This window comes from Glycine soja, chromosome 13 (assembly GCF_004193775.1).
Source record: "Glycine soja cultivar W05 chromosome 13, ASM419377v2, whole genome shotgun sequence".
Classification (NCBI taxonomy): domain Eukaryota; kingdom Viridiplantae; phylum Streptophyta; class Magnoliopsida; order Fabales; family Fabaceae; genus Glycine; species Glycine soja.
In genome coordinates this window covers 29,539,233-29,564,430 of record NC_041014.1, presented here as the reverse complement: position 1 = coordinate 29,564,430, position 25,198 = coordinate 29,539,233, and the positions used below count along the sequence as shown (strand labels likewise).

General features: G+C 30.4%; 4 protein-coding genes across 4 annotated transcripts; all 4 read left to right on the top strand.

Moving 5' to 3' along the window:
- Nucleotides 1–3,933: 3,933 nt before the first annotated feature.
- LOC114381059 (ferritin-3, chloroplastic) lies at nt 3,934–6,369 on the top strand. The gene is made up of 8 exons (XM_028340234.1): nt 3,934–4,268; nt 4,491–4,574; nt 4,668–4,728; nt 4,854–4,941; nt 5,465–5,526; nt 5,798–5,863; nt 5,998–6,061; nt 6,199–6,369. The coding sequence occupies exons 1-8, from the start codon at nt 3,976–3,978 to the stop codon at nt 6,249–6,251; spliced, it is 771 nt and encodes a 256-aa protein (XP_028196035.1). The 5' UTR covers nt 3,934–3,975; the 3' UTR covers nt 6,252–6,369.
- Nucleotides 6,370–7,497: 1,128 nt separating this feature from the next.
- Nucleotides 7,498–10,724, top strand: LOC114382695 (eukaryotic translation initiation factor 2 subunit alpha homolog). Its single transcript, XM_028342272.1, has 7 exons — nt 7,498–8,034; nt 8,590–8,646; nt 8,718–8,804; nt 8,888–9,034; nt 9,173–9,277; nt 10,035–10,133; nt 10,316–10,724. The coding sequence occupies exons 1-7, from the start codon at nt 7,660–7,662 to the stop codon at nt 10,466–10,468; spliced, it is 1,023 nt and encodes a 340-aa protein (XP_028198073.1). The 5' UTR covers nt 7,498–7,659; the 3' UTR covers nt 10,469–10,724.
- Nucleotides 10,725–12,125: 1,401 nt separating this feature from the next.
- On the top strand, nt 12,126–17,564 carry LOC114381978 (probable methyltransferase PMT23). Its single transcript, XM_028341208.1, has 8 exons — nt 12,126–12,742; nt 13,075–13,224; nt 15,102–15,372; nt 15,511–15,621; nt 15,876–16,050; nt 16,314–16,568; nt 16,882–17,076; nt 17,329–17,564. The coding sequence occupies exons 1-8, from the start codon at nt 12,305–12,307 to the stop codon at nt 17,516–17,518; spliced, it is 1,785 nt and encodes a 594-aa protein (XP_028197009.1). The 5' UTR covers nt 12,126–12,304; the 3' UTR covers nt 17,519–17,564.
- Nucleotides 17,565–21,511: 3,947 nt separating this feature from the next.
- LOC114381845 (uncharacterized protein At5g39865-like) lies at nt 21,512–22,598 on the top strand. The gene has a single exon (XM_028341068.1). The coding sequence runs from the start codon at nt 21,675–21,677 to the stop codon at nt 22,362–22,364; it is 690 nt and encodes a 229-aa protein (XP_028196869.1). The 5' UTR covers nt 21,512–21,674; the 3' UTR covers nt 22,365–22,598.
- Nucleotides 22,599–25,198: the final 2,600 nt, after the last annotated feature.

The following is a 25,198-nucleotide window of genomic DNA, read 5'->3' as shown; positions in this document are numbered from 1 at the left end:
TTAAAAGATTAAGTGGGTGTAAGTCATTGAATGTTATATTAATTTGTTGACATACACCAACTTGTGGGAGTAACTTAAATCATATCTGGGTGTATTTTAAAATAATTATACAACTTGCTAACTTGTATGTAGATCGAGATTATCTTAAAATATATTGGCTGTAAAATTTATTAACGTATTTTGACTAAAAAATAAGTGTGCTTACGTTAACAAATGGTTGTAAAATTTGTTAATTTACACACACTTATTTTTAATTGTCATTTAGTATAATAAAAAACATCAATTAGTAGTTTTTTTAACAACTTAAATTATTTTAAAATTTAATAATATGCTTTTCAATTTTAATATATTAAACTTTTTATTTTAATAATTTATTTTAAGTATTCTACTAATTACTAATTAGTTGTCTAAACAGTGTATATGTGCATACATATTTTTTTTCTTATACAAATAACTTTTATATTACTATCTCCAATCTTATGTGGACTTTACAAGAATTAAGTTTTCTATTTAAAAAAAACAAAAAAAAAATACTTGTTTGACAATAATAAGTTTTTAAAAATATATTTTTCATTTTTAAAATAAAGAATCAAAATATTTGTAAGCTGTTTTAGTTCTTTATTTTCATATTTTTATTACCTATATTCTTCTTTGCACAGTTCCTTTTTCTTTTCTTTTTTTTTTTTACCTTTTTTACTCTCTAAAAATCAATTTTTGACAATCAAAATAACTTTTAAAAGTTAAACAATATAATGCAATGAAAAACTTTAATAACTATTTTCAGGACACTTTGACGCCCAACTAGGTTGTATTCGCATTAGACTTTTTTTTTTCATTATATTCTCTGTAACACTTTACAAGTAGAATCAGTTTTGGTTGTTTTAATGAAAGTTGTAGATAAAATTATCCTTCGAAAAATGGCATTGATCTCATGTCACATTTAGATGTCTTCAACTCCAGATATAGTAAAAAAAATATTAATTCCCCCTATAAAAATAAAATAAAATTCATTCCTTGTTTTACAAAAAAACAAAAAAAAAACTAACTAAAAGTTATTCTCTTCTTATTTTTATGTTTGAAGTTTGAACGCTAAATCATAAGTAAAATTCTATAATTATTTAAAACTAATGCTTATTTTCATATTCTGTTTAGTATTGGACAGTAAAAGTAAGTGGTCATGTTCTAAATGAAATCACAAATGATGGAAGTATGTTAAACAGATCTGATGTGTGAGCAACGAAAAGAAGGTTATGTCAAACAGATCTGTGTATCCTCGGAATGTCAAACAGAGAACGTTGTATTGCAAGAGGAAAGTAGAGATTGGAAGGTGACAGAAATTGTAACGTAGTAAATGCTTTTGTTCTTGAAAGTTGCAGCTTGAGTTTTGTCCTTGATCAATTCTAGTAAATGAGTTATTATGAAAAAAATATTATATCAGATAATTGAGTCTTGAAATGCATTCAGCTATTGGAAAAGTGTTTTGAGTTATAGACTTATGTTCAATTACAGCTTGTTCTTGAAAACTCCATTGCATCGAGGAAAGTCAAATTGGCAACTAAGTACTACAGTGGGTATTTAAACCAGCATATGTTACATTTTCATTTATAAAATTTTGAAGTCTCAAAGATCTGTTACTTTTTCATTTCTCATTGTAAACTGTAAAGGTTTGGTAATGTTAGTTTCATGTTATACCCAACATTCTAAGCTTCCAATATATAAAAATTTTGTTTAATAGCTCTTGGGACAACACCAGCATTGCTCGAAAATTTGCCATTCTATAGTCAGCAATATGTTAAGATATAGAATAGACAATACAAGACCCTTTTATAGTTCTATTGATATGTAAAATATGTCTGCAATATGATAAATTGTTAATCAATTGAAATTTAATCTGCACTTTATAATTTGCAGAGCCATTTTCCAAAGGTGTAATTTTTTTTTCCCATTTCAAATGAATCAAAGACAATATTTAATTAGTTGAGCAACTTCATTTAATTAAATTCTACAAAAACATCTAATTAAGATAACAATACGTTACAATACTTTCGGTTTCAAGCTGGGCTGTGGAGTTATGGACTATGCTAACAAGCAAATAATGTAGGTCAATTCATTACACCAAACAATAGCCATCCTATGCAACTTTTGCCATTCATCACACCAAATCAATTTTTTTTTTGAACAAATGTTAACTACTAGTTTTTATTAGTGGAGTGATTTGAACTCACTATGTATTTCTCTCTCTTTTATTATTTACCACCAAGTAAATCTTATATCTCCCACCAAATTTATTCATCACAACAACTTGTTAAAGCAAATATATAATTCATCATAATAGCTAGGGGTAGAAATGATTTGTGTTACGTTAAGTCTTACCTAAGTCTAATTTAATCTATTTTATATTTTTATAGTCCAAGTTTCCATATATTATTCATCACGAGCCAATTTTTAGGGTTGTACTTAATCTTTATATTAAGAAGTGTAAAAAATATTATTTTTTTACACAAAACCAACAAAATTCATTAAAAATAGTAAGACAATTTTAAACTATAAGATATAAATGAAATTTTCCTACAAACATTATAGTCCCATGCTACCAAAATCTTACGTCTCACCAAAGGAAGAAAAAGAAATCTATATTCTTATATCCAATTGTGTTTATACAAATTAACCTATTTCAAACATTAGTTAAAATAATTCAAATCAGTCAAATTACTAAAATAATTTATGTAATTTAAATAAAATAATTATCTTATTATATATCGTATTAATAATAATACTATTATTATAAAATATTATTAGCCAGGTTAACAAATTTTTAATAAGACTTGTTTAACTTATTTAACTAAATAGATTTCTTAAAAAATTTCAATCTAACTTTTTTTTATTAAATTAGCTAGACCAAATGACCTAGTGTATTTTTGCAACCCCCGTAACTACCATTTCTGTCATTACTGATCAACCAGAGAAATACTAATAGAATTTTCTCCACTTCCTCTATTTAATTTGCATTATTTTAAATCGAGAAAGATCCAAGATCAAATAATGAAGATTCAAGGAGTTATAAGTTTGACCCAATAATTAAAGAAGAACAAAAGAAAGGGAAAAAAGCCTACATATTGAAATTTTTTAAACTAGGATCCTTTAGAGTTGGAGTGCCCTATCATTCTTCATTCTTCCTCTTCATTCATGCTCTTTTACTCTACACCATCGTTCATATCCAGAGCCGACATCTTGTTCTCCCCAACGGTCATCTTCTGCGCCCCTTGAAGTAATCCTCCGGGAAGCAAAGGAGCTTCGCGGCGGCGCAGAATTCCGGCAGCCGCTTGGAAGAGTGCGTTGCCGGCGGCTAGCTTCGCAAACGCCGCCGCGTTCATCGGCGGCGCCTTGGACAAAAGAAACTGTGGCTTCGGTAACCCGCTGCGGATCTTTTTTGTCCCAATACCGAATCGCGAAGGCTTTTGGAGTGAATGGATTTTTGTCTCCGGCGCCTTCGAACCCACCTGCATTGAATGATCACACACCCTTTTCGGAACTGGAAATGGAAGAAATAAAACAATAGGCAAAATGGAGACTTGGAACAGTGACACTGAGGAAACTTTCTATACTGTAACAAACAATTTTTCTTCTTCACGAGTGGACCACATGACTCCCTTCTCCACCATAGAAGCCACCAAAAAACAAAAAACGTGTGACAATTCGTTTAAATATATATAAAAATAAAGAAGAAAAACCGTAGCCATGAAAATGATGAAAGAAACAAGAAGCAATATAATTGGAAGGAAAGGAAGAAGAAGAGTCTAGAATAGATATTTCAACGAATCCTGAGACGAACCACGAGCATGCCACGCGCCCACTCCAACGTCTATATCAACTTCCTCCACCACACAACACTACCTCAATTACTCAACTAACGCATCTTCATAGTTCATTCATTCATTCATTCATTCCCCTTGTTGTGTTGTGTTCTCTGCAACCATGCTTCTCAGAACAGCTTCATCTTTCTCTCTCCTCAAAGCCAACGCCGACCATATACTCCCTCTCCCCAACTCTTCTTCTTCTGGTATTATTCGCTACTCTCAGTCTCTGGGGAAAAACTTGGTTCCATGCGCTACCAAGGACACCAACAACCGCCCCTTAACCGGCGTCGTTTTTGAACCCTTTGAAGAGGTCAAGAAGGAGCTCGACCTTGTTCCCACCGTCCCACAAGCTTCCCTCGCTCGCCAGAAATACACCGATGACTGCGAGGCTACCATAAACGAACAGATCAAGTGCGTTACCCTGCTTCTAACTTTTCTCCTCTCTTTTTTTTTTTCCTTTCTCACTTCAAAAAAATTAACAAATTAAGTCTCCTTTTAGTTATATTCATGAATCGTTATAAATTAACATGACTTTTATGGGTACGAGATGAAGAAGGTTTTTTTTTTTTTTATCTGTTTATGGGTTTATCTTGTTTGATGGTCTTTAATTTTATTTTTTTTTTCACTTTGCAGTGTGGAGTACAATGTTTCGTATGTTTATCATGCGATGTTTGCCTACTTCGATAGGGACAATGTCGCGCTCAAGGGTCTTGCCAAGTAATGATTTCGTTATATATTTATAGGTTTTGCTGTGTAGTATTTTGATTTACCTTGTGAGGAGTAGTTCATTAATGATTGTGATTATTACAGGTTTTTCAAGGAGTCAAGCGAGGAGGAAAGGGAGCATGCTGAGAAATTAATGGAATATCAAGTATAAATTACAGCTTTCAATCTCCGAGAATATGTTGCATGTGTCAATTGAATATGCAAATTTTCAATCTTATCTTCTAGAAAATGATACTGAGATTTTTGTGTGTGTGTTAATGTAATTTTAAGAACAAACGAGGTGGAAAAGTGAAGTTGCAATCCATAGTGATGCCTCTTTCTGAGTTTGACCATGAGGAAAAGGGAGATGCCCTGTATGGTTAGTGTGTTTGTCATCCCTTGTTCTGTTTTTTTCATGTATTTTATAATTTATAATTAAACTTTTCACTTTTGCGGAGCATTGTTGTGCATTTTAATGATGAGATATGTGTGTTTTAGTTTGTTGAGGCTTATATTTTTAGAATTTGAAAACATATTTAGCAAAACTGAAATGAGTAGCATTCACAACATCTTAAATCATATGAATTCCAATTACTTGTTTTTTAGTATCTTGTTCTTTGGATGTTCCCTAATCTGGAGCTCGATCATCCACTTGAAATATTCTATAAAATGAAATGAATTATGATTTAACGTTGCATTTATCTTGTTTGTATGCACATATGTTGATTTAGTTATGTTAGGAAATACATTATGCTTTAATTCTTAGCAGAAACGTTGCATACAAATACACATGATGTATGTAAGCCAACTTGTTCAAAGTGTTTGCTTTGTCTGATGAACTTCCCCTGCAGAAATTTGTATGTTTGGAACTAAATGTATTTTGTGTTTGTTTCTTGTGGCAGCAATGGAACTTGCTCTGTCGTTGGAGAAGCTAACCAATGAAAAATTACTTAACTTGCACAGTGTAAGATAAGTTTGTTTGGTCCTAGTTTTGGGTTCATAGCATGTTCGGATCATTAAATTCAATTTCCTCATATTCAATTCCAAAATCACATTGAAAGCTAAAGCAACAAATAGTCATTTCCACTTTTTCAAATTTTCACCATAATTTTGGGTCTTAGAATCAATTATAGTAGCTATCCAAACAAGCACGCCATTTGTCTCATTTGTGTTCACTTCAATGTTGTCAAAAGTGAAAATTCATTTCTTTGAACATGTTGGATTTTGTTTGACAGGTTGCCTCAAAGAACAATGATGTGCAATTGGCAGATTTTATTGAAAGCGAGTTTTTGGGTGAACAGGTAAAGTGACGTTGCAATTTAATAAAACTTTCTTATAGCTTACTGGCATAATGATTTGCACATGATTGTATGCAAAACACTGCAAGGAAGCTTTTGTAGATCTAAAACTCAGCACTTCTTTTTTATTGGGTTAGGTGGAAGCCATAAAAAAAATCTCTGAGTACGTTGCTCAGCTCAGAAGAGTTGGTAAAGGACATGGTAAGAAATTCTAATTAAGCTACACAAAACTTGGTTGAATATTTCTTTCCCTAGTTCTTTCAACGAAAGAAATTGTTTTAGCAAAAAACAAAACGGAATCTAAACGCTGTGTTTTCTTTTATGGCATCAACTTTCAGGTGTGTGGCACTTTGATCAGATGCTGCTGCATGAGGAGGGCGTTGCTGCTTGATTATCTTTTTTTTTAGTATTTGAATTGATATTTTTAATGCACTTCCATCAAATTAAATCAATTGATATGAAGCAAATACAATATACAAACTCAAAATAAAGTTTTGTTTTTTTTAATATTTACTACTTTAAAAATTTTATCATTTCACGAATTGATATATATTTATGAGCACAAATCAATTGATTTAATTGAAGAAGGTGAAATCAATCAAAAGTAGGTAGCAAAATATATAAACAAAAAATAAATTTTAATTGATTGCAATTTTAATTGACTTCACAGATAAAAAAAATTAATTACACAACAAATTTGAGATAAAAAGGCGAGACCTATTTTAATCGGCACTTAACAGTGTGCTGACTTGCTCAATTAACAACATGAGTCAATTACTAATATGTTAATATTATATGAATTTCCAACAAATTTATGAAGTTATTCCAAAGTTCTTGTCGTTTATATCGAAAACTCAAATTATCAATATAGATAAGAAGATCATAAGCTTCTATTTGATAAGCAAAGAAAAACAAACACAATCATATATATTAAACAAATACTATTATTTCACAAACAAAAAAATATATATTAACAAAAGATGGCAAACAAAAAGCCATTGTATGAATTTGAAATAAAAAACATTGACAAAATATAACAGTCCAATGATCTGCCTATTATTTTGTTTTAATAAGTTTTGATAGAGTATGAACTTTTAATTCAAACTCAAAAAAGAAAATATTAAGATTATACATCATCATTTTTTTTTGCTGAATTTATATTGCATCATATATCATGATTATTATCTTATATATCATTATTTACTTAATCTTTTTATTTATTATTTATTATTATAGTGAAAAATCAAAATTTAAGATTCAACGAAAAATTAAATCAATTTAAAAATGGAAGAATGGATTTTTTTTTTAAAAAAAAAAATGAAAGAATGAAATTATTAAATCAATGATTAAAAATTTACTATTTTTAATTTAATTTTATTTAATTAATTAACTAGAATTGATTTAATTATATTTATTTGAAGAATGAGTCAGAGAGTCTTCTAATTACATACAACATTCTTTTATAGATAAATAGATATGAATTTATTATTTATTAAATTTATTTAATTTAACTAACTAGAATTAATTTAATTACATTTAATTTAATTGAAGAATGAGACAAAAAATATCATGTGACAAATTTTAATCATATAAAGCCTTCGTGTATATAATAAAATAATAATATTAGATTTGAAAAATTTGGAAGTAAACTTAACAAAAACAAAAATAGGGGTGCGTTTTTGGGCTGGGATTTACAGAAATAAAGAAGAGCCCAACAAGAAGGTGTTCGAAACGCGAATCGTGAGAGAGTTCTACAGAAGAAAAACAAAACCCTCCTTCTTGAGAGAGAAAGAAGAAAGATGGCTCCGAATCTTGAATGTCGCATGTACGAAGCGAAGTACCCGGAGGTGGACATGGCGGTGATGATACAGGTGAAGAACATAGCGGACATGGGGGCCTACGTGTCGCTGCTGGAGTACAACAACATCGAGGGAATGATCTTGTTCTCCGAGCTCTCCCGCCGTCGGATTCGGAGCGTGAGCAGCCTCATCAAGGTTGGACGAATCGAGCCGGTGATGGTGCTCCGTGTCGACAAGGAAAAGGGTTACATCGATCTCAGCAAGCGCAGGGTCTCCGAAGAAGACATCCAGGCCTGCGAGGAGAGGTACAACAAGAGCAAGCTCGTCCACTCCATCATGCGCCACGTCGCCGAAACCCTCAACATCGATTTGGAGGTACTAATTGCTATAGTCTATTCTTGTCTTTAGGAGGAGGAAAAGTGGCCTGAGTTCAGTTTTTTTGTATAAGTACCAAATTGAGAACCAACCTGCAACACATATAGGACTAAATTATGTGTTTAACCTAAAATTTAAAAATGATCCCTGGAATTTTTTTGCTTGATTGTTATTCATTTTTATATTTTTCTGTCTTGTTTCTTTATGATTTTTATATTGCTGTATTTGCTCACTTTTTCCCTGTGAAACATGTTTACCGATAAAGAATTATCGAGAGAAACCCTTATTTCTGTGAATGTCACTGACTAGCATCTTAGAGAGGAGTGTTATTTAGAATAGGGATCATTAGTCTAAATATGTGTATAATACAATTGGTACATCTATTTACAGAACATTAATAATAGTAAATTAATATGTAAAAAAGTTTGTTGGTTGTATTTCTCAGCACTTTGTTCAATAACTTTTTTTTTTTTGTATGACCCGTATAATTAAATATTTTCCTTTTCCTGGTGCTACTATTTCAATTTTTCTATTGAACTAAATTCAAATGTGCAGGAACTTTATATTCACATTGGATGGCCTTTGTATCGCAAATATGGTCATGCTTTTGAGGTAAGGATATATTTTATTCTTTGATGGTTCCCTGACTGTTGTAGTTACTGAATAAACTTCATTCCATGCAGGCTTTCAAAATAATTGTGACTGATCCTGATACTGTTTTAAGTACTCTCACTCGTGAAGTTAAGGAAGTTGGCCCTGACGGGCAAGAGGTAAATATTTTTATCAGAGTAAAACTGACCACATCTTGCAATTCTTGTTTATGACTAAATATTTTTTTTATTGTCGCTCATAGGTGACTAAGGTGGTGCCAGCTGTATCAGAAGAAGTGAAGGATTCTCTTGTGAAGAATATTAGAAGACGAATGACCCCCCAACCCTTGAAAATTAGGGCAGATATTGAAATGAAATGTTTTCAATTTGATGGAGTTCTTCACATTAAGGTCTTGATTATTTCTATTCCTCCTGTTTCTTATTTTGGCTTCTTTTCTTTTAAGCATCTAATTTGTTATGTGAAGTGTTATTTCCTATAGCTTATCTTCCGAAGTATTCTCACGTTTTATAATGATTTGATTATGCAGGAGGCAATGCATAAGGCTGAAGCTGCAGGAAATGATGACTGCCCCGTCAAAATTAAACTTGTTGCTCCCCCACTTTATGTTCTTACCACCCAGACACTGGACAAGGTTAGTGCAATTTTCACATAAATCTTGATTATGTATATAATTTTTGGATGTATGAATTTTGCCCCTACTGTTGTATTGTAGATAATGTTTGGGGGCATTTGAGATGTAGATTTAGGTTGGCGATTGTTTAACCTATTATGATTGATGTGTAAGCCATGCATTAGCCAAAAATGATTCGCCCCTGAACATTCTCATAACTCCATATCTTCAACATCATTGCAGTGTTGTAAAATTATATTTCTCTGTTGTGGGTTGGTAATGTTGGTTTTTAAGGGTGTCTAAGTAAAAAATAAAAAAACTTGAGTGAATATTTGTTTCAATCATATTTTTAGGAGTGCGCATTAGAAGTTACTTGAAATTTTTTTTCTGTTTGTACCAAAATTCCCCACATACCTCTCACCATCTCTCTTGCAGCTACTTAATATTATATGTAATTTGTTTGATCTGGTTTCTCTGTTACCTATTGAGAATAGATATCTTTTATACAGGAACTTTTTTTTAACCTAATGTCAAATGTTAATAAATCTAGAAGTTGTGGTTTCTCAAGAAACCATTACTTTTGCTGTTATAAGCAATTCGTACTTGAGTCATGTCTTGTCTATGGGTACTGTTACTGTATTGATGCCCTGCAGAGATTTTAATTCCAATTGTGCTATAGGAAAACATCTGGAAAGATTTTAATATCACAACTGTTAGACACCATAACATGTATATGGTATTTGAAGCTAATTTGTGTATTTTGTTATGGTCTGGACAGGAGCAAGGAATATTGGTTCTCAACAATGCCATAGCTTCTTGCACTGAAGCAATAGAACAACACAAGGGTAAACTTGTGGTTAAGGAGGCAGCTAGAGCAGTGAGTGTCAACTTCCTCTATATTTGTTTTCTTGATTATCAACTATATATTCGATCCATGTACAAAATTTTGTCCATCTGCCTTTGGATCCTCCTTTTATATCTTTTGATGCCAGTATAGGAACAGTATAATTCTACTACTTTCTTATTTTGGGAGGTTTGACACTGCATTGTGATTCTCAGGTGAGTGAACGTGATGATAAATTGCTTGCTGAGCACATGGCTAAGCTACGCCAAGATAATGAAGAGGTCAGTGGTGATGAAGACAGTGAGGAGGAAGAAGATACAGGAATGGGCGAGGTTGATGTGGATAATGGTGCCGGGATAACGGACTGACAAAAAACTTGTAGGTATAGTAAGGCATAGATAGCAGAGTACGGCTTTACTAATTTTGTCTTTTTTATTATTATTCTTTACAAAACTGTCTTTAAATGCGGTTGTATAATACAAGCTTGAATTACTTTATGTTGAGATGTCTTGTATTTTATTTTTTGATGTCAAGTGATGTCTTGTAACTTGCGAAGCGATTTTGGAGTTTCTTGACGAGGGTGTTCAACCCAAACTAATGAGATTTACAGTTACTTCAAATTTACCATCGCCTTTCTCTTCCCTTGCTCTCTACGTGGTTTGCTATTGATTATTAGATATTTGTTGAACGTAATTCTCTTAACTTCACACAATAATTACTTGCTATTTCTATTTTCTAAATACTTGGTTTACTTTCCAAAATTCTAGTAAGAGCCATATAATCCAGTTAATCCAGCTTATAAGATTTGGCTCTTTTAGACTTTGGAAATCAAGTTTTTTTTTATTGTGAAGGTATATAAACAAATGTTTGCAAAAGGAGGAGCTCTGGTAACGTTTTCTTTTATTTTATTATTATTATTTTAGTTGAAATTAATTCAAAACCATCTAGTAGGAGTGTAAATTTATTAAAATAGGATTAATACAACTTTGTGATTTATACTAGTAATACATTTTCTCAAACATTGTTTTCACTAATATTAATATTTAAAAGAAATAAAGAATGTTTTAAAAAATGTGTCACTAGAGTATGTTTTCACAACATTGTTTTCAAGAGGACTGTCTCTATCTTTGCAACATTGCAACATTTTTAGGCTGTATACAGAATCGTGTTAAGCATTATATAGTATTTGTACTTACATCTACTTTACATAAAGAGATAAAGAGAAGAGTCTATGATGATTGATGGAGAGAAATAAAATAAGAAATAGCCAATGAATAAGAAAATGATTCTTGAATATTTTTTCGGTGTCTACCTAGATAAAGAGAGAAAAAAGATACTAGTAAATAATTGATATTGCTGGTAATATGATATAACAAAAAAAAAAAATCGATGTCTATCGTGTTAAACATTATATAGTATTTGTACTTACAACTGCTTTACATAAAATAAATAAAAAAAAAACATAAAAGAGATAAAGAGAAGAGTCTATGATGATTGATGGAGAGAAACAAAAAAGAAATAGCCAATGAATAAGAAAATGATTCTTGCCTGTCAAAAAAGAAAATGTTTCCTTACCCAAAAAAAAAATGATCCTTACCAAAAAAGAAAAGAAAATTATTCTTGAATATTTTTTCGATGTCTACCTAGACAGAGAAAGAAAGAAAAAAGATAATAGTAAATAATTAATATGGTTGGTAATATAATATAACAAAAATGCGAAGTATTTGATGAGTCTTAGAAGTTTTGAATGTACAAACATCCGTACCCCGGTGAATAAACTGGAAGATAAATTATTTTAGTGTTAGTAGGTGTATTATACTATATGACAATTAATAAATTATGTTAAAAAAGAAATATAATTTTATTTGTATTTATGGTTTGGGCGAATATTAATTATTGATTCCAATGGGATTAATTGATACCAATAAGATGGTGAGGAAAAAAAAAATATATGACGACAAATTGGGAAAATAGTTAAGTGGAAGGTTTCAAATGTGATGTGTCATTCTGATTTGCGTATCATTTGGGTAGTGAGGAATCATGGGATCTTGGGTCTTCTACCTTTGACTGACACAACATACTAACATATCAGCTACCTAACTCAGTCCACTTTCACCGTCACTGCATCTCCATCCCATGATTTCAGTTCATTAACCATCAACACATTGCACAAATATTGCAAACACAATTCTTGATCCTCAAGAATGGCAATTTCAGTTGAAAGCCTATTGAAAGAGAGGAAGTATCCTTTCATCTTCACCTTCATGGTCTTGCTCATTTGCTTCACGATCCTCACATTCACCTCCACCTCCACCTCCACCTTAGACCCCATTGGCTTCTACCCCGATGTCAAACCGCAACCACTCGCTCATTTTTCTTCGCCGAGTCCTAAGCGCCAAAGATTGCCACTCAAGGGAGAACCTTTCTTGGTTGATGCAAACATTGATTGGAAGCCTTGTAAGGGTCCATTGGCGATGGATTATATACCATGTTTGGATAACTTTAAGGCCATTAAGGCTCTCAAGAAAAGGAGGCACATGGAGCACAGGGAAAGGCACTGTCCTCATTCTAGTCCTCACTGTTTGGTGCCTCTCCCCAAAGGATATAAAGTCCCCCTTCCTTGGCCTAAGAGCAGGGACATGGTGAGATTGATAGTTTGGTAAGATTTTCTGGTTTTTAATCAATGCTTTCTTGCTTCCATTTTTTTGATGCATGAATATTTATGGCTGTTTCAATCTTTTTGACATTGAGAAAATTATTAGGTAATCCGAGACACTATGTGACATGTATCAAAATTTTCAATTTACAAAAGAAACATAAATTAATAACACTTGATCATGTGTCATTGCTATGGGATCTCGGACCATGTAATAATTTCTCCTTGATATTGGCCTAAGACTGTAGTAGTGTTTTATAATGGATGGAAGAAACTTGCTTGATGTTTAAGTGATGTACTACTTCTGGTGGTTTTCAGATTTGGTATGATAATGTCCCTCATACAAAGCTTGTTGAATACAAGAAGGAGCAAAACTGGGTGGTTAAGTCTGGCGATTATCTTGTCTTTCCCGGAGGTGGTACTCAATTCAAAGAAGGAGTTAACCATTATATTAAATTCATAGAGAAGGTATATCGTTACTTGGCTTCTCATGATTTGCCTAAACTATGATATGTCAAGTGCATTATTTCCCATCCATGTTAAGCTGTTACAAAAATACAGAAACTGTAGAAATTAATCCATTCAGTTAAGTTACAGAACAAAATTAATCCATTCAGTTTAGGTGCTTCTAGTGTTATTATAATTAGAGTTTCACCTTGATAATTCATGTGATGAAGGTTTGCATTAAAGGTCAATATAGGTTACTCAACTGAAATTTCAATTTTGATTTGAAAACAAAACCATGAGAAGCCATGAGAGAGAGAGAGAGAGAGAGAGAGATTTGGGAGGAGAGGGATAAGGACCAAGGTGGATTCTTTTCTTCTATTTTATATACCTGCAGAAAGTTCCTTTGAGAGTGAACCACTTACCATAATAATGGTTTTAGTCCAAGAGCTAAGATATTTGAATCTAGGGTACAGTTAAATTTGAACAAATTTATGCTGCTTTTCCTACGTATTGATATTTTGTCGAGGGATAAAATTCTAGGCTTAGAATTGGCTTTTACGAGGAAGGAGTTTGTTTGAAAAGTCAACTAAATTGTGGTGACTCCTAGAGGTGTGTTGAAAGTGACACATGACAAATAGCAGTAGACAAAAAGAACAATTGTTAAAGTTTCACATTGACTAAAGATATTATCAAGATAGATTATATAAGTGAAAAATAATCTTCACCATAGAATCCGATTTTATAAGGTTGAGTTAGGCTTAAAAATGTTGAAAAAAAAGAGAAGAAAATAACAATGAAAACAGAACAGCAACATGGAAGCAGCATCACCGCAGTCAAAATAGACATGCAACCTGGTTTTTCATATATTATGATTATGAAGCTCTCATATGGGACAGCAACATACAAAAGGGTGGAGCAAAACTGAACTCAGAATTTGGGCACATTAAACTTGTTACAGCAAGGCTTTAAATAGAGAACTAACAAGTCCCTCATTGGATGAAATAAACAGCACATTATGGCTACCTTAAACTAGGCATCATTGGCTTACAGCTACAAGTTGTTTTATCTGAGCACAGGTAACCATTTAACCAATTTTACAAGCAACCACGAAATCTTCAAAGATATTTAATGATAGTAGAAAAATCTCACACCGCCAACACTCCTCCTTCAGATTTTTCTTCAATACTTCAAGCTGATCTACATTGGCATCTTCTTGCAGCTTTCATGGCATTATTTTGGCATAAACGGGGATATCATACTGCTGACATATGGCGACATACAGCCTCTTTTTATATAAGCATTTGGGCTGTAATATGCGATCAGCACCATGGCATAAGGGTAGAAGCGTAGAGCAAAACTGATCCAAATCTGACCTCAGTTTCCACTCCCTCATTAACTCTGATTTTGTTTACCTCACAGACCCGAAAGATCAATGAAACTCTGCTGTCAAAAATGACTAGCAGCCTTTTTTGCACTCCCTCAATATATTAATCTGATTTTCTCTACCTCGAAGACCCGAAAGATCAATGAGGCTCTGATACCATGTTGAAAAGAAAAGAGAAGAAAAAAACCTTGAAAACAGAACAGCAACATGGAAGCAAAAGAAAAAAAATTATGGCTACCTAAAACTAGGCATCATTGGCTTACAGCTACAAGTTGCTTTATCGAGCACAAGTAGCCTTCAACCAATTTTACAAACAACCACAAAATCTTCAAGGATATTTTATGATAGTAGAAAAATCTCACACTGCCAACAAAAACCCACGTTCTATCAGAGCTGTAGAAAATGACTTAATTAGTATCTTACACATGTTCCACTGAAATAGCTAGATTAGTATGTAGCTTTTGAATGCTTACTATGTCTTGTAGTTTTCTGAATGACTTTTGTTTTATGTCAGACACTACCAGCAATCCAATGGGGAAAGAATATCAGGGTTGTTCTTGATGCTGGTTGTGGAGTTGCTAGCTTTGGCGGCTATCTTCTGGACAAAAATGTTATTACCATGTCATTTGCACCAAAGGATGAGCACGAAGCTCAGATACAGTTTGCTTTGGAACGAGGAATTCCTGCAACTCTTTCTGTCATTGGAACCCAAAAGTTGGCATTTGCTGACAACGGATTTGATTTGATTCATTGTGCAAGATGCAGGGTGCATTGGGATGCAGATGGTACTTATTGAATTCCATTCTTCTGAGTTGTGTTGTGACTTAGTTATGTCCATATCAGGACAACCTTCTTCTAATTGACTTCCAAGTTCTATTTGTATTATTTTTATATGACAAGAGTGTTTGTTCACAAATCTGTAGGTGGCAAACCGTTGTTTGAGCTCAATAGGATTCTTAGACCTGGTGGTTTCTTTGCATGGTCTGCCACACCAGTTTATCGCGATGATGAAAGAGATCAGAAAGTATGGAATGGTTTGTCCCTCACTCCCTATGCATATGCCTCTTTTGTCATTTGAAAAAAAAAAGATTATTTTACACCTCTTTGGAATATATACACCTTATTGAGGAGGAAAGGAGAGATGAGAAGGGAAGAAAGAGAAGTGAAAGACGTGAACAATGATGTGATGAGAAAAAAAATTGAAAGAACCATAGTTTATGATTTCTTGAAGGATGTTACAAAACATGCAAATTTTTCCAATGATGAATGTTGTTCTTGTTTTCTGCAGCCATGGTGACCGTAACAAAAGCAATGTGCTGGACTGTTGTGGCTAAGACTCTTGATTCATCTGGAATTGGGCTTGTTATATACCAAAAGCCTACCTCAACTTCCTGTTATCAGGAACGCAAAGAGAGAACTCCTCCTTTATGTGAAACTAGCGATAGGAAAAGTATCTCATCATGGTATATATGCTAAAGTTTTTGGTTGTATTTTTTTGACATTTATATTTCCACCAAATTTTATTTTTCTGTAATGCCAACATGTATGATGCTTTAGCTTTTTGATATGTGTATATATACACAGTATGGAATGGCCTGACATTTTGCATCAATTTATAACATATGTTGTTCAAAAGGAGACAATAGAAAATGTTCATGTACCATATCACTGTTAGTGTTAGTTTAACTTCTATCTCTGCTAATTTTCTTTGCATGATTGTGGTTAGGTATACCAAACTCAGTAGCTGCCTTATACCTCTTCCAGTTGATGCTGAGGGTAATCTGCAGAGCTGGCCAATGCCTTGGCCCGAGAGGCTTACCAGTATACCTCCGAGCTTATCCATTGAATCCGATGCCAGCGAGATGTTCTTGAAGGACAGCAAACACTGGTCAGAATTAGTTTCAGACGTTTATAGGGATGGTCTTTCTATGAACTGGTCAAGTGTTCGAAATATAATGGACATGAATGCAGGTTATGCAGGGTAAAGTATATTCAATTGTAGATTAGCTTTATTATGTCACTCTTCTTTGACATTTATGTTTAAGGAATGCTAGCAACACATTCTTTAAGGCACTTTTTATTATTGGTTAAAATTTATTAAAAACTGTAAAATGGTAGAGGTTCATTAATTAAGATTACAATAAATTTCAACCGATAAAAGAGACTCTGTACTGCTAACATTTCTCTTTACGTTCACATATATGTTTGTCATTACATAAACTAAAATTTGCTCATTAATCTAATACCTTCCAAGTTTTCTTTGAACTGATACCATGCATTTTTTTTCCCCTCAGATTTGCTGCAGCACTCATTGATCTACCAGTCTGGGTGATGAATGTAGTACCCATTGACATGCCAGATACTCTTACTACTATATTTGACAGAGGGCTAATAGGAATGTACCATGATTGGTGCGAGTCCTTAAACACATATCCTCGGACTTATGATCTTGTTCATGCTAGCTTTCTCTTCAAACATCTTATGCAAAGGTACACATATTGAGGAAACTAATGTCTAGAACTAAAGTGTCTAGTGGCTAGTGCTTTCTCTTGTTATTATCTAGAATTACATTAGTTTAGTTCTTCTATATTGTTATATGTGTCTAATGCTTTCTCTTGTAGAATTTTTTTTTCCTACTATATTTATGCTACATAGTAGGAAAGATAAAAAGTTCTATCATATTGTAGCATAAATATGTGTTAATTATGATTCTCACAGTTTGCAATAATCTTTATTGTCAGATGTGACATTGTAGTTGTGGCTGTGGAGATAGATCGAATAATGAGACCAGATGGGTATCTCCTGGTTCAGGACTCTATGGAAATAATTAACAAGCTCGGTCCGGTCCTGCGTTCACTTCATTGGTCTGTAACGTTATATCAAAATCAGTTTCTTGTTGGTAGGAAGAGTTTTTGGCGTCCAAGGCCCTAGAAACTGAATGAATGATCAATAATAGGGTTGCTCATCATTTATTTTATTTTACTCTTTTTTGGCAGTGATGACGAATTTTTATATATACCATCAAACTATGAGAGCTTAATCATTTTTATTTTACTCTAATACATTTATAAAATAAAAAGTTGTACATCAAGTTTGGGGAAGGAATGCTGATAGAAAAATGTTTTAAAGAAGGAAAATTTGGCTGGCAAACTGTCAATGGAAATTCTGTAGATGAGACATTTATTTAGGAAAAAAAATACAAAGAAAATTATTATCTACAACTATTATAAAGAAAAAAGTCTCATTTGATATTATCTTTTTTCTGGATAATTTTATCTTTAAATATTAATATATTATAAATCATTATAACATTTTAACTTCTAATAATAATTATATCTTTTAAAACAAGTAACACTCAAATATATATATATATATATATATATATATATATATATATATATATATATATATATATATATATATATATATCTTTTCTGCACTAGTTTCTTATGATATAAATTAATTAGTCTATGTATATCGGAGATGTATAGCTCCCGCCTCCCAGTCTGCATTGTGGCACGAGATTCTTACCATTACTATTCTCATCGTCCTCTGCATTATCATTATTTTTTAGCATTTGTGGGTCAAACATTATAGGCATGAAAATTACAATCATATGTTGATAACATTGTACTTGAATTCATGTTTGAATCGTCATAACGTCTATTCTTATCCATTTCTCATTAATAATGATAGGTTATTTTAAATAAGATTTAATTATTCGTTTAATTATTATAATTTTTAAATTTATCTCTTTTAATCTCTATAATTAATAAGTGAATTTTTTAATCTTAAGTTTATATTTTCTCAAAATATTTTTGCCGTTAAACCCTTTTTTTTTAACTCTATTAGTTAAAAAATTTTAACAGCACCTTTGGATCCTTTGATAATTAAAATATAAATTTTTGTCACTAAAAAATTTACTTATCAACTATAGGAACTAAAATTGATAAATTTGAAAAGCATAGGGATTAAATGATTAATTAAATCTTTAAATAATTATGATAATATAACGATAAAATATGATTCCAAGTTTTTAAAATATTTATTTTTATTTTCGTAAAATCTTTGCCATCATTTACTAATTAATGGCCTAAACAAAAGCATAAAAAATTAAAATTTAACATGCCTATTTTTAATTTGATAAAATCTTTATTATTAATAACTAATTAATGATTCAAATAACTTATAAAAATAAAATTTTAGTACATTTTTTTTATTCTTCAAAACAATTAAAAATTGGTATAAAATTTATAAATATTTATTACTATCTAATTGTAAATGTCTTTAATCACTTTTCAAATTTTCACTCATGGTTATAGTTTGTGATTCTAGTTTTTTAAAAACTTTAAAAAGAATAAAGTAAAAAAATTTGAATGTTATAAAAAAATCAATAATTTATATTAGCGTGGGTGAGCTTGTTTAAACTTTAAAAGATAATTTTAAAATAAACATTTTTTAATAAGCAATAGAATTTGCTTTTTTAAAAAATAAAAAAATATATATTTATTTCAAGTAAAAATAATTTAAATTAAAAAAAATCATAAAACTCTTTATTCTATTTAAAAAATCATTTATTTTAGAAAATAAATTAGCTTTGTATGTGCTGACATATCAACCGTTGATTTTCTCATTAACGATTCATATTACTTATGTTACTTTTATGATAATTTAATTAAAATAATTGATGTTTAAATATTTTTACGCAATTATTTAATCATAGATGATCATAAAATATGATAAAATTGTTTATGTTTGTAAGAATTACTTTAAAAATTATATCTAAAACGATTTCTAATTTATTTGATCGTGTAAAAATCTTTAAACTAACTTATGTAAAAATTAAATTATTATTTAATATTTAAAGAAATATAAAACTAATATGTAAATAAAACTTTATTTGATGAAAGTTAAAACTTTCACTACTTTCCAAGACAATTTTAGGTACCCATATTTATAAAGTCAGACCTTAAGTCAAACACTAAAGATTTTTGTGCAAATTAGCCACGACTGAGATTTTGCTTAGGCCAGAAAGGTAATTATACGAGAAGGAATTATCCTACAATAGTAGAAATGATTATAATTTTGATATATTATTAAATATGAGTAATGCTATATTTTCTAAAACTTTTCTTATAATTTTTAATATTTTATGAACATAGTATTAAATGAAAGAGTCAAAATATTTAATGATTTATAAAGTTAAAGGGGTTTAATATTTTCTTTATTTATTAAGTGGAAGGATTTCATGAAAATTTTATTTGGTATATTATTAAAAAATGATTTTTTTTTACTATAATAACTGTTATATATTAAATGAGTATCCATCTCTTATTATACGCCCACATAGTTAATCACATTTATAAATATGTTTAATGTGTGTGTGTAAAACCATGTTTTTCGGGTGGACAATGAGTGGGGAAAAAAAATTGGGTGCATGTCTGTATCTTTATCCATATTAAATGCCAATATTTTTAGTAATAGAATGATGTATACTAGAACATCTATAATCTGAAATTTAAATAATTTGAGTTTTTTATTTATGTTAAGTGGTTCTTATAATGTTATATTATCATTAAAAATTTATATATATTTTGTTTTAATGGTATAAATTTAAGGAACTCTTAAATGATAAAAAGATATATTTTTATCTATAAATAATTATTGTTTATATAAACCATCAAAGTTTAATTTTAAGCTGTGAATCATCTTCAATAATAAAATAAATTAAGTAATAATATTAAAAATAAGTAACTCCTTAAATGCATTGGAGATGCTATTATGAGTATAATAAAAGACCATTTTTATAATAGTTAAATTTTTTAATTTATTTTATTTTAAAGAGTGATATTTTTATATATATATATATATATATTACATTTTTTATATAATTTCAAATTTACATCCCATTTTATTAATTATACCTATTTGATTTATAATTTTACTTATATTTATTAAATTTCATTTAAACCAATTATATGTATTGTGTAACTTTGACTATTATTACATTATTCTGTAACTTTTAATTAGATGGTATTTTTTTAAAACTCATTATTAGATTAAAAATTTCTTTCATATGAATTACATATGCAAAAATTCATATTATCCTAAATTTATTCACTGTCTCGTTAACATAGATTAAAATTAACATAATATAAATACTTCAAAATATATTAAAATATGAATCATTTGATTATCTTCTTTTGTTATATTATTCAATTTTGATAAAATTTGACACATAAAATCTTGATAATATTTAGATATAATTTAATGGTTAAATCAATAAAAATTACATTTTATATATAAAAATAATATAATAATTATTAAAATTATACGGATGTAATTTTTATTTCTTCTCATATATATATATATATATATATATATATATATATATATATATATATATATATATATATAACATAAGTATATTTTGTTTTTGACAATTTCATTCAAGCTAAATATTCTTATTGTGGGTGACAAAATTATTCTTCTAAAATATTTAATGCATAATTAAAAAAATAGTTAAATTGAAATAATTCTGGCTGAGTAGTTGATTAATGATTAGTGTGCTTGGTAATTTGTACAAGGTTGAGAAAAAGTATTTAAGAATATAAAATTAAAATTATTAGTATTTAATTAATATGTATCCTTCATATATATTAAGAAATTAGAAGAGAAAAATATTTATTATATAAACTATAAGAAAATATATAAAAAAATAATAAATAATATAATTTTTCTATTATTCAATAAAATATTTATACTTTTAAGTTGAATATTCAAAAGACACTCATTAGCATTTTTCAACTTAATATTAATAAAACATGAGTGAGAGAAAAAGAAACAAAAAAATACACAACAAGGTTGAGAAAAAGAAACATGCTAATCATTAATGAGGATGACCCTTGCCTTAATTGACCTATTATCCGTACATACAAATACATACACGAATCCAACCCCACCCCACACACTGCTTTTTATCTTTTCTTTTTCTTTCATCACTCATCACTCTACACACTAAACAGTAACACTCATTCATAAAACCACACCACAAATTACACACAGAGAACAAAACCTGCTTGTTTCAATGTGGCTACCATGGCGTATCCGAACCACAGCTTCGCGTTCAAACCGATCCCAATCCTGCACCATCTCCTGCTCTTCCTTCAAAGACATCCAATCCATACTCGAATCCGAACCTGAACCTCCCTCTCTATTCCGCCGCCTAATCGTCTCTCCCTCCCTCATCCGCTCCTTTAGCAGCCCCCGCGCCGCCTCCTCCGCCGTCCAACCGCCTCCGGACTCCGACCGTACCGCCGTCGTCGTCTACTACACTAGCCTCCGCGTCGTCCGCCGCACCTTCGACGACTGCCGCGCCGTCCGATCTATCCTCCGCGGCTTCGCCGTCGCGATCGACGAGCGCGACGTCAGCGTCGACGAGCGCTTCCGCGAGGAACTGCAGCGGATCCTCGTCCGCCGCAGCGTGCCGCTGCCGAGCGTCTTCGTCGCCGGCGTGTACATCGGCGGTGCCGACGAGGTGAGGAAGCTCTACGAGAACGGCGAGTTGCACGAGTTGATCAGACGGTTGCCGAAGTCACAGAGGAACATGTGTGATTTGTGCGGAGGGCTGAGATTCGTGGTTTGCGACGAGTGCGATGGAAGCCACAAAGTGTTCGGAGAGAAGAGTGGCGGATTCAGGAGCTGTTCGTCTTGCAATTCCAACGGTTTGATTAGGTGTCCTGCATGTTTCGTGGTGAAGCCGCGACACACCAAATAATTCCATTCCTTCCTTCATTCCCTGTAGTATAATATGAATATCCCTTCCCCTTCTCTTCATCATGCATGTTGAACTTAGATATATTCCTTTAACTTTTCATTGTTGATGATCTCTCTTTGAATCACTCAAGTTAGATTCTTTCAAAAATTTCAATTAAACCCCTTATGCAACTTAGGTTCCATTATGTACAGTTGATTGATTGGTAATTGTTAGGAGTATGATATTATGATGTCTGGTTATGTGTATGAAGAATATTTTATGGAAGAGACAAAAACCATTTTGATTTTGATGATCTCTGAATTTTAAAAAGAACTAATCTTCAATTATTGATTGAGGAATATCCGAAAACATGATTCTCATTGAAAGATTGTGAAAACTTTCTGCATGTCTCAGTTTTTTTTTGGTAAATTTTTTTTCATTCTACATTACTTCACAGTTTAATTTTCAATATACACGGAATTTTTTCTCTCCTTTTCGTTTTTTTTAATTTAAAATATTATAAAATATAAATATTTTATTATATAATTTTTAATTAGTTATAAAATTACTTATTTATTAAATTAAATTTTATAATTTTGTTTTCTAATTTTTTTAAAGAAAATAATATTATTAAATATAATTATTTTTGTTTTATTATTTAATTTACTTAACATATTTTTAGGTGAATATTTTTATTTAAAATCTGAATTTTCATTATTTTTAATATAATTATATTATTAAATATAATTAATTTGTTTATGTCATTAGATTTAATTAAAAATAAAAAGATTTTTTGTTTATTAACTTATTTATAGAAGAACATTATATTGTATTATCAATAAAATACTTAAACAATTATACTTGGCTAAGAAAAAATTTAAAGATAGAGATATATTAGGACAATATTCCACATTTTTTTCTACTTTTCCAGTCATTTTCTTGTTCGCCCATCGCACTACGAATGTGAGTTGAAACGGGATGACCCTTTGTCGTCCTCTTTCTCCTTGGATGAGGACCCACCAATCTCGTTCATATTTTTGTCACATTGATTCGAAGTTGCAACAAAAAGTAATGGCTAATTAAGGGGGTGTTTGATTTGGTTGTTTTCTGTTTTCATTTTCACTGAAAACAAAAAACGGTAATGAAAATGTGTTTGGATTGATTTCTGAAAACATTTTCAGTGAAAATGAAATCAGGAAACAACTAGAAAATGAACACAATAAATTTTCGTTTAGAAACCTCATTCCGGTTAAAATGAAATTGTGGTGACAATTAATGTAGTTTTAAGCAAATCTAAAAATACAAAAAGACAATAAGTCAATATATCATAAATTTTCAGTATTTTTATTTCATGAAAACAGAAAACAAGAAATCAAACCAAACATGTTTTCAGAATTCAAATCTTTTGAAAATGAAAACGGTTTTCAGAAAATGAAAAAAGGAAATGAAAACAGAAAATGAAAATGCAAACCAAACACACCCTAAATATCTTTAAAGATATTTTTATTATAAAAAATAGTTCATATTTAACGGTTATCAATATCTTTTGGATATTTTAATCTTTTCTTTTCAGATCTGCAAGTCATAAATAATAAAAATATCAATTCTTATCACTTAAACCAAAAATGTTTTTAAAGCTAAATAAATATTTTTAAAGATATTTTCAATATATTTTTATTTAAAGATATTTTCAATATAGCAGTTGTTACTCTTTGAAATTTAATTTTATGTCTATTGTATAAGATAAATGTATCAATTACTTTTTTTACTGTGTTCTTTAGTTTATTTTAATACTACTAACTAATTTTCTTATTTTTTTAATCAACGGACATAAAAAAAATATCAATAGCATATAAATTTAACTACAAAGGTACATACAACGTAACTAAAAAATTGTACTCTAATTTTATCTAATTTTTTTATTTTTCTTTATCTGTATATTTTTTCTTTAAAAAAACAAAATTATAAAATTTAATTTAATAAATAAGTAATTTTAAAACTAATTAAAAATTTATATAATATAATATTTTAAATTAAAAGAAAACAAAAAGGAGACAGAAAGTCTTTTCTTATGGCGAGGTTCATCCCGCAGCGTGGGGATCTTTCAGGAAATCAAAACTTGTTTTTTTGAGGTCCTGCTTACCCCATTTCTCTTGCTACCTGTGTGCCTCCTAATTCCGTGAAGTCCTTGGAGCATGCGCGATTTATCCAGGATCCTTGTCAAGAAAGAAGTCAGTCCCTTCTTTTCTATGGGGGAGATTGAAGTAGTATATATTGAAAATTAAACTACAAATGGGAAAAAATAGGAGAGAAAATATGTATTTACCAGAAAAAACCTAAGATCCGGATTATTTCATATGCAAAAATCAAGATTCAATTTAGGATTATTTGTTGCTTATATTTTAGAGATATATTTCATAAATTATAATTCTATGAAATTATATTATTGTATAGTTTTAATGTTTAAATTATTTTTGTTTTTAAGTAATTTCTTGGTGGGATTCAAGTTATTTGAATAGATTTACGTGTCTATGCAGAGTAAAGTAAATGTAAGAGTTTGATTGGATAATTTTTTTTATAAATACTTATAAAAAATTAAATATTTTTTTATAAACTACAATTAGCTTATATATAAGTTTTTTTAGAGGAGCTTATATATAAGTTACAAACAAGTTTTGAAGAAACTAATAAAGAAAAATTCTAGCTTATGAAAAACTTTTTTTTCTCTTCTAAGTATTTATTTTGAAATTTATCTATAGAGACCTTAAATTACTTTGAAAAGTATACTATTTAAGAGTGTATTGTGTACCACCTTATTACTTAAATTTTTATTTCAATTGAGTGAAATATAAGAG

Coding starts and splice junctions, on each gene's coding strand:
- LOC114381978 (XM_028341208.1), top strand. CDS start 12,305: ATGGCAATTTCAGTTGAAAGCCTATTGAAAGAGAGGAAGTATCCTTTC. Junction 15,622..15,875: donor AGATCAGAAAGTATGGAATG/GTTTGTCCCTCA, acceptor TGTTTTCTGCAG/CCATGGTGACCGTAACAAAA. Junction 16,051..16,313: donor AGGAAAAGTATCTCATCATG/GTATATATGCTA, acceptor GATTGTGGTTAG/GTATACCAAACTCAGTAGCT.
- LOC114381059 (XM_028340234.1), top strand. CDS start 3,976: ATGCTTCTCAGAACAGCTTCATCTTTCTCTCTCCTCAAAGCCAACGCC. Junction 4,269..4,490: donor ACCATAAACGAACAGATCAA/GTGCGTTACCCT, acceptor TTCACTTTGCAG/TGTGGAGTACAATGTTTCGT. Junction 4,942..5,464: donor AAAGGGAGATGCCCTGTATG/GTTAGTGTGTTT, acceptor TTCTTGTGGCAG/CAATGGAACTTGCTCTGTCG.
- LOC114381845 (XM_028341068.1), top strand. CDS start 21,675: ATGTGGCTACCATGGCGTATCCGAACCACAGCTTCGCGTTCAAACCGA.
- LOC114382695 (XM_028342272.1), top strand. CDS start 7,660: ATGGCTCCGAATCTTGAATGTCGCATGTACGAAGCGAAGTACCCGGAG. Junction 9,278..10,034: donor CCACCCAGACACTGGACAAG/GTTAGTGCAATT, acceptor TGGTCTGGACAG/GAGCAAGGAATATTGGTTCT. Junction 10,134..10,315: donor TTAAGGAGGCAGCTAGAGCA/GTGAGTGTCAAC, acceptor TGTGATTCTCAG/GTGAGTGAACGTGATGATAA.